The sequence below is a fragment of the Phragmites australis genome, chromosome 22 (genome assembly GCF_958298935.1).
Source record: "Phragmites australis chromosome 22, lpPhrAust1.1, whole genome shotgun sequence".
Classification (NCBI taxonomy): domain Eukaryota; kingdom Viridiplantae; phylum Streptophyta; class Magnoliopsida; order Poales; family Poaceae; genus Phragmites; species Phragmites australis.
Genome location: NC_084942.1, coordinates 11,082,393 through 11,092,024, shown reverse-complemented (window position 1 = coordinate 11,092,024; position 9,632 = coordinate 11,082,393). Strand labels below are relative to the sequence as shown.

At 47.3% G+C, this 9,632-nt stretch overlaps 1 protein-coding gene across 1 annotated transcript; it reads right to left on the bottom strand.

Annotated features, from left to right (window-relative positions):
• Nucleotides 1-7,196: 7,196 nt before the first annotated feature.
• On the bottom strand, nucleotides 7,197-7,751 carry LOC133904515 (uncharacterized). Its single transcript, XM_062346011.1, has one exon. The coding sequence runs from the start codon at nucleotides 7,749-7,751 to the stop codon at nucleotides 7,197-7,199; it is 555 nt and encodes a 184-aa protein (XP_062201995.1).
• Nucleotides 7,752-9,632: the final 1,881 nt, after the last annotated feature.

Here is a 9,632-nt window from a genome sequence, read left to right as displayed (position 1 = left end):
ATCAAAACTCACGCACCCGGAGTCTATTCCAGCGTGACCATGCCTTCGCACTTCCATGACTGTGGACACGGCTATTCGAATAGATTTACACTCTGTAAAGATTGTACAACTTTACCCATACGATGTGCTCAGCCTCCAACCGTTGCAAGCTGAGGAGAGAATCATACCGAGACTCTCCAAACACCTTTCCTGCCGGGCTTTTCCACGAGACACGCCAAGTCCCAGAGTTGCATGTTCTGAAGGCCAGCCTCCATTTTTAAGCCTAAGTCGGTCCCTGAAACCTCCAAACAGCAGAACAAATAGGCCTTTGGCTGCTCGTTGCTCTCAGCCTCCTGGTATGATGCCCAACTCAGTCCAGTGAAGGAAAAGTCAAGTCCTGCCCATACAGGACGCAATTTGCACGGGATGGCTAGGCATGACGGTACAAGACTCGGTCCATAAGCGGCCGAGCTAGGCATCTTCATGGGCAATGAATACTATCATGTAACTCAAGCCCCCAAGAGCATCCTCCCCGGAGGACTACTCTACCTGCCTACGCCAAAACAGTTTCACCCATTTTTACCCATCACCTCCCATGTCCCACATGACATCAAGGACTTCCCGACCATCAAGGAACTCACAACCATCAAGGAATCATGGTATATGAGTTATCATTGATAATAGTAAATCTTGTCTCCAAAGCGAAGTATTTTTAAAAGTGACGTCTCCAAGGAGACGTATTCCATCCTAAGCATGCTAGATATCAAGGCGTTATCTATTGCTAATATATTTAACAACATGTATTCCTAGGGTAATATGTATTCTGGATGATGACATGTATGGCATGACAGTGTTGGTAGGATTAACTACTACAAGTAGTTCGAAAGAAAACGCGATATATAGCACATGCGATAATAAGTCCGGTTTTAGTTGATCAGATATATTATTTGAAACTAAAGGTTCAATATGATCAAGGAAATAGGACTTGCCTTCTCCGGAATTTTCTTCGAAGTCTTGTTCGTAATCGGGATCCTCCTCATTTCGGATACTTCCGGCACAGCACTTGCAAAACTCGGGTTGTCCTGAAATCGCGACTACGATCAATAATGGCGACATTAAAGAAGTATCAATTAAACACCAAATGAAAATCCAAAAGAGCCCTAATGGATACCACAACATGACAAATGAGTAGATCTCGATTTTAGATGAATTTCGGTGAAAGAATCGCCAAAATCGGAGTTAGAATGGAGAAGTTATGGCTCCCGAAAGATTTAATCAAAATTTCAATAGAGAAATTAATAAATGATATTATTCACAGGTGGGGCCCACATGCACAGTAACTTGAGCCCACATGAACAATATGATTTTGGGCAGAATGGGCTTGGATGGGCTGGATCCGGGCCTGGATGGGTCTGAGCTGGGTTTGGTATGGGCCGGTTTGCACAGTGTTGGCCTGTTCGGGTTTGGGCTGCTTGGTTAACGGGCCGCGGAGCCAGGCCGGCCTACCAAGCGGCCCATTTGGCGACCGAGTCGATGAGGCCGGCAGCTGGGCCGAACCAGACGGAGCCACGTCCCATGGCTGCTTTCCCCCACATGAGCGATGGCCCGACTTCGCGCGCGCGCGAGCACGCTGCAGAGTAAGGGGGGAGTTCGGCCGGCGGCGAGAAATTTCGGTGAGGCGTCACTGGAAGGGTCACCGACACCGTATTTCCACTATAACTTCAGGACGACTTGTTGACGCTGGGCTTCTACACGCTACGAGGAACGCGAAGGAAGGCTTGCCAACAGCGACCAGCGACGGAAGCAGTGCCAGATCACGGCCGAAGTAAGGGTAGCGGCACGGTAAGAGTAGGGCAGCACTCACCCTCACTGGGAGGCGCCAATACGCTTCGAAGAAAGGCCCTATAGCTTCTACACATCATGGTACGACGCCCGGCGACAAGAACGTGGTTCTAACACGCCTGCGGCGAGCTAAACGTGGCGGCGAAAGTCATACTGAAGGTAGCGCATGACGATGAGCAAAAAGGGGGCTCGGGAGACGTCTATATGGTATCCAGGGGGGTGGTAGGGGGACTGAGAGGCTCACCGAGCTCAAGGACGACGAGAAGCAGGTCAGCGGCCGGTGATTCGTCGAAGAGGCGGCGGCGGCGCTGCTCGGCTATCGGCACGGACGAGGTCCCGTCAGGCTTTCGGTGAACAGGCAGTGGCACAGAGATGGCGAGAGTCCCCCGGTACCTCTTAGCAGCACATTGATAGTGAATGGGTGACGGTGAGGTGGCAGCGGCGGAAATGTTGGTGGCGGTAGAACGGTGGTGCGGCGAATGAAGAAGAAGAGCGAGAGAAGGACCGGTCGCGCTATTTATAGACGGTGAGGGAGCACAGGGAGGCAGTGCGCGCGCACTGGCATCATGAGGATGTTGGCAGCGAGGTGGCAACGACGCCCACCTTTTTCCCCGGAGTATGGGCGTGCTCTGCACTGGCCAAGCATGGGCAGTTGCAAAAGTTGCGCGCGCAGGGTATGGGAGGAGAGAGGGGCGAGAAGGAGAGAGAGCGAGGAAGCGGGAGTTGGTCGGCTCGCACGCGGGATATTTCCCCGGAGGATGACGGCAGCGAAGTGGTCGTCACGTTGGAAGGGAGAATGAAGGAGGAGGGCGGAGGGACTGAGCCATCGAATCGGCGACACATGGACGGCCAACATGGCCAGGGTGCGGGCGCGTGCTGGCGCGCGTGTGAACGCGCGGCTGGGCTGCCAGCGCGAGGTGGGCGAGAGAACTGGGCTGCTCGGCGTTACTGTGGGTTGGACACGACGCGCGCGAGAGGAAGAAAAGGAGACGGCCGAACGGGCCGCCGGTTGGGCTGCGCGAGGAAAAAAAGAAGGAAGGGGCTGGGCCGAAAAGAGAGAAGAGGGAGGAATTCGGCCCAAGAGAGGGAAAAAGAATAATTGGGAAAAGAGTAAGTTTAAATTCAATTTGAGGTATTTGAATTTGGATTTGATTTTGAATTCAGATCAACTTGTTTAGAATATTTGATATTTGGATCTCGAGACATTTTGGAAGATGATTTGAATCCAAGAATTTGAATTTGAATTGGATTCGAGCTGAACAGAATCTAATAGTAGGTTTTAATTTGAATTTGATTTTGAGAGACATTCAAGTTCAACCCTCCACATAAGAATAAAAAAATCTCAACTAAAGCATATAAATCAACTTAAAGCAGAGACTAAATTAGAATTGATTCTAGAGCACTTCTAATCATCTAAGCATCTTATAGACATGATGTACATGCATACTAGTATATATACATCTAAGTACCTAATCTCTTAACCCATAGTTAGCCTAATTAACCCTAAAAAGTTTCAATTTAGAGAGAATTTTGTAACTTGTTAACATGCTCAAGTCAGGATGTTACAAACCTACCCCACTTAAACGGAATCTCGACCTCGAGATTCAGAAGGCTCGTCGAAGAGATTTGGGAATTCTTTCTTCAGATCCTCTTCACGTTCCCATGTAGCTTCAGCTTCTGTATGATTACTCCATTGTACTCGGCAGAACCTGACTGATGTTCTTCTAGTGTGCCGAGTTGCCACATCCAAGACTTGGATGGGTCTTTCCTCATACTGAAGATCCTGTTGTAGATCCATAACTTCCAAGGGAACTTGCTCTTCTGGAACTTTTAGACACTTCTTTAATTGCGAAACATGGAACACATTATGTACATCGGACATCTCTTTCGGAAGTGCTAGCTTATACGCCATTGCTCCAATTCTTTCCCGTATTTCATAAGGCCCTACATATCTCGGTGCTAGCTTTCCGTGAACTTGAAACCTCCGAGTACCTCTGATTGGGGATACTTTAAGGTAGATGTAGTCTTCTATTACGAAGGTCAATTCTCTCCTTCGGTTATCCGCATAATCTTTCTGTCTGCTTTGAGCTGCTGTTAAGTTTTCTCTTATCTTGGCAACTTGATCTTCTGTGCCTTTAATCAATGCAGACCCGAAGAGCGTACACTCTCCTACTTCTGACCATAGCAGAGGTGTTCTGCACTTCCTTCCATATAGGGCCTCAAAGGGTGACATCTTTAGACTGGCTTGAAAACTGTTGTTGTAGGAGAATTTTGCAAATGATAGACTTCTCTCCCAGTCCTTCCCATATGTAATCACGCAAGCTCTCAGAAGATCCTCCAAGACTTGGTTTACTCTCTTAGTCTGACCATCAGTCTATGGGTGGTAAGCAGAACTAAAGTCCAGTTTAGTTCCCAAGGCGGTGTGTAAACTTTTCCAAAACCTTGATGTGAACTGGGGTCCTTGATCAGAGACAATCCTGCTAGGTATTCCATGCAGCCTCAAAATATTTTTAATATACAAGTCTGCCAATTTGTCCCCTCTATAAGTTGTCTTGACCGGTATGAAGTGAGCCACTTTAGTTAGGCGATCCACTATAACCCATATGGACTCGTTACCCTTTTGAGTTCTGGGTAACCCGACTATAAAGTTCATACCAATTTCGTCCCACTTCCAAGTTGGGACTTGCAGTGGCTGCAGTAAACCTGCTGGTCTTTGGTGCTCTGCTTTGATCCTTTGACAGGTGTCGCATCAAGCGACAAACCCTGCTATGTCAACTTTCATTCCTGTCCACCAGTATTTGTCCCCCAAATCTATGAACATTTTAGTACATCCAGGATGAATAGAGTAGGGGGAGTTGTGGGCTTCATCCATGATTAACTCCCTAAGGTTTTCCCGATCCGGTACACATAATCGATCCTTGTACCATACCGTCCCCTGCTGATCTATTTGGAATCCAGGTGCTTTGGCTAAAAAGAGATTCTTTTTGACTTCCAGAATATCCTCATCCTCTGACTGGGCCTCACGGATCTTGTCTTCTAGCATTGGATGTACCACTAGAGTGTGAACTTGTCCCCGTGTTACATGCAGATTCAGACGTTGCAACTTCATAAGAAGTTCTGGCCTTAACTCATGCACTTGTAGATTATTGCCATAAACTTTCCTACTCAGGGCGTCAGCCACCACATTAGCCTTGCCCGGGTGATATTGGATACTCAGGTCGTAATCTTTTATCAATTCTAGCCATCTTCGTTGTCTTAGGTTCAATTCTGACTGAGTGAAAATATACTTCAAACTCTTGTGATCTGTATAGATCTCGCACTTATTTCCAAGTAGGTAGTGTCTCCATATTTTAAGTGCATGCACAACTGCTGCTAATTCCAGGTGATGAGTTGGGTAATTCTCTTCATGCGGCTTTAATTTCCTGGATGCATAAGCCACCACCTTGCCATCTTGCATAAGCACACTGCCAAAACCCTGGCATGAGGCATCACAATAAACTACAAAGTTATTCTGGATATCCGGCAATTTCAACACTGGGGCTGTAGTCAGCCTCTTCTTGAGTTCTTGAAAACTTTCTTCACAGATTTCATCCCACTTGAACTTGGCGTCTTTCTGGAGAAGCTTGGTCATTGGTTTATCTATCTTTGAGAACCCCTCAATAAACTTACGGTAGTAACCCGCCAATCCAAGGAAGCTTCTAATTTCTCATACATTTTGTGGTTGAATCCAATCGACCACAGCTTCTACCTTGGAGGGGTCCACCGATACTTGCTCTGCTGTCAGCACATGACCAAGAAATGCCACTTCTTAAAGCCAAAACTCACACTTGCTGAACTTGGCGTAGAGCTGATATGGTCTCAGCCTTTCCATAACTACTCTCAGATGTTGCCCGTGCTCTTTGGCACTTCTCGAGTAGATGAGAATATTATCGATAAATACTACCACAAATTGGTCCAGTTCCTCCATGAACACCTTGTTCATCAGATTCATAAAGTATGCTGGGGTATTTATCAATCCAAAGGACATGACTGTAAACTCATACAATTCATACCTTGTCACAAAGGCGGTCTTCTGGATGTCATTTTCCCTAATTTTTAACTGGTGGTATCCAGATCTCAAATCTATTTTAGAGAAGTACTTGGCCCCTCATAATAGATCAAACAGATCATCAATCTGGGGTAGCGGGTATTTGTTGTTGATGGTCATCTCATTCAAGGAGCGGTAGTCAACATACATCCTTTGACTCCTATCTTTCTTCTCTACAAACAAAACTGGAGATCCCCAAGGTGAAGAACTAGGTCTGATGAAACCACTTGCCTCTAATTCTCTGATCTGCTCCTTTAATAACTCTAATTCATTGATTGCCATCCTATAAGGTCTCTTGGCAATTGGGCAATCCCGGGTAAGAGATCAATAATAAACTCTATGTCACGGTTTGGTAGCATACCAGGAAATTCCTCTGGGAATACATCTTGGTATTCTCAAATCACAGGCACATCCTCTATTGATTGGGTAGATAAGTAGCAAGACATAGGGTCAGACTTGGGTCCCTTAGGTTCAAATTCTACCTTAATTCCTTTGTGGTTCACCAGGGTAACTTTTCTCCTAGCACAGGCTATATTACCTTTATGCTTAGTTAACCAATCCATTCCCAAGATAACATCTAGTCCTTTTGAATTTTAGAATCACCAGGTTTGCTAGGAACTCTACCCCATTTAAAAGGAGTTTAACCCGGGGGCATCCTAGCTGACATAGGATATTTCCCGCAGGAGATCGGACCAACTTCAGATTCTTAAGTGTTATTGTAGGTAATTTGTGCCATGCAGCAAACTTTGAAGAGATAAATGAATGCGAAGCTCCAGAATCAAATAAAATGGTTGCAAGGGTGGAGTTGACGGGAACACACCGAGTACAACCTCTGGTGCTTCCTAGGCTTCCTAAGCGTCAATATGATTGACGCGACCTCGTCCATAGTTCTGTGATTGTCCCACTGATCGATTTCTTCCTTGTCCTGCCCCTGCTACTGGGGCTGATCGAGCTGGTATCTTGTTCTGATTAGGATTGGGGCAATCCTTCATGTAGAGCCCTGGTTGATGGCAAATGAAGCAGGTCTTTGATGTAGCTACTGGAGTCTGAGCACTGCACTGTTGAGACTGTCCTGGGTTGGAACTGTGATGAGTAGACACTGCTGGGCGGGATGTAAATCCCAGAGTCGGGTACTGCATGGTCTGCTGCTGCGGATACTGAATTTTTGGTCTTTGGTTCGAATTGGCCCCTTGGAACCTATTGCCCTGCGGCATTCGATTGGGGAACTTTCTTTTTCTTTCTGCCTCGATGGGTGCACGGGCCTCTTCCAGTAGGAGGGTCTTGTTCATCAGGGTATTGAAGTCAGGGTAGATAACAGGTACAAGCTAAACATACAAATTGTGTTGCAGCCCCCCTTTTTGAAGCGATCATGCTTCTTCTTATCTGTTGATACTTCTTCTGGTGCGTAATGGGAAAGGCGGATGAACTTCCGAATGTACTGGTTCACTGTCATTGACCCTTGCTTTAGGTCACGGAATTCATCGGCCTTCATCTCCATAATTCCTGTCGGTACATGGTATTTCCTAAACTCCTCACAGAATTCTTCCCAAGTGATGGCATCGACATTCACTGATGCTTCGCAGTAGTTCTCCCACCATTCTACTGCTGACCTGGTGAGTTGGTGAGCGGCAAGATTAACCCTGTCTCGACCCTCACAGTTGACGACATGGAGCTTCCTAGTGATTGCCCGGAGCCAATCATCAGCCTCCAAGGGGTCGTCGGTACTATCAAAGGTTGGGGGTCTGATCCTCATAAATTCTGCCATCTTATTCTGAGATCCATAACCTCTATTGTTGATTCCTGCCTGAGCTATGGCCTCCAGTAGGTGGGTTTGATTGGTCATTACTGCCACTAAGTCATTCTCTGGCTGTGGGGGCAGTGGGGTTCTTTGACTACTGCGGTGGCTTTGATGGACTTCATGACTGGGCTGGGAGTCAGCACCCCTGTCTCTTCTCCTACCTTGGTCTTCAGAGTATCTTCCTCGGGATCTCAAGAGTACTTCCTGCTTGAGATCCCATCCCATGAACTCCATTGATAGGTACGACCTGACATTGTTGACGATGGCGAGAGGACTCTCTGGATGATTCCATTTGTTCTCTGAAGATAAGAGAGAAAAAAAGAGCTGAGATACATCTATAAGATGTGGACAAACAAGATAGGAGCAAGGACAATCCTAGCCAATCACGCAACAAAATCCAACAAGAAGCAACACCATACACAAGCATGAGCAATACGTATTAAACAAACCTAGGACCACCTCCATTAGGTCACTATTACAAAAAGTTTTCGATCTATTACGTCGAACATGCTCGCAGAGCACTAGGCTACCAGGCTATCTACAACAAAAGCTACAAAAGGCTCTTCTCCTAACACTATCTAACAATGAAGCGTCGTCCTCAGGCGTCGTTGGTGAACCTGTCGGCGGCGTTGCCAATAGCTGACTCAGCAGATGAGAGAGTCCCTATCGGTACCGAAGAAGTGGGGTCGGAGGTCCGGTCAGAGCTGTCATTGTTGTGGTCACTAACGAACTCACGCTCGCTAGGATCCTCTTCCTTCTCGGAGTCCTCAGTGCGTATCACCATATCTCCATCCTTGATTGGCTCGGCAGGGACCAAACCTCTAGTGGCTGCGGGAACTGGTGAGGGTTCAATCCGGCCATCAGCTATAGCTGCTGCTATATGTGCTGGCAGGAGAGGAACACCTGCAAGGATGACATGCTGGGTCCTACTTGCGGGGATACTGAAGGTGCTTTTCCTAGCGATCGTCCTAGTCCGGGAGCCATTCATGGCATGCTGTCGGTTGAGGTCCCTATGATGGGCTCTCACCGCCCTCTGCCATCCTTCGCGGTTTCTTACCACGGTGTCCTCTGCAACTGCGGTCTGGACTCTGGTCTGATCCAGCGTCTCAGACTCCTCTGCTCGATAATGAGCATTCTGGAACAGCTGATAGCTCTCATTGTACATGTGCTCCAAGGCATGGAGGTACTGTGCTGTGACAGACACGGTAGTATCATCCTCCTCTTCCTCCTGTCCTGCATCCTCCATGGCGGTTAGGCGGGCACACCAAGCAACTCACTGGCCAGCGGCGGTTGGAAAGTGCCTCATAGGAGTGTGTGCCACCTCTCTGACACGCCTCCTGCACAAGTGCTGAAGTGCCTCGTAGGCCACCAACTGGTATGTGTCAGGGTACCGCACTCCGGTGGTGCTGACGTGCCACGGTCGCCAACTGGGGTGCCTTGGACAATCGAAAACCTGTAAATAAACCTGGCACTTCTGGGATCCATTGTCGTCGTACTCGCGCCCGGTATACTCTGGGCGTCGGATGTACCCCAAGAGGCAACAAGCTTCCCACAACATCTTGGGAAAGCCCTTCACTTGTAGACATCGTACTGTGTTCCAATCCTCATCTTCCATCTATCGGGAAAAAGGAATAGCTTAGTACCCAGTACCCAGCTTTCAAGGGCAATAAGACTGGAGGTAAGTACAAAATTATTATTTTATTTTGCTCAATATATATGTATATATATGTTGAACAAAATAGGTAGACATGAGTTAGTCTATTCTAAGGTCACGCCCTACAGCCAAGCATGGCTCTGATACCACTCCTGTAGGACCCCATTACCGGGATCTCCTATGCCTTCTGTATCAGTCCCTGGATTAAGTAGCTGATACGCACAGTACAACAGTTGTAATATCACAGTCAAACTTTGTATGTAAATAACAAG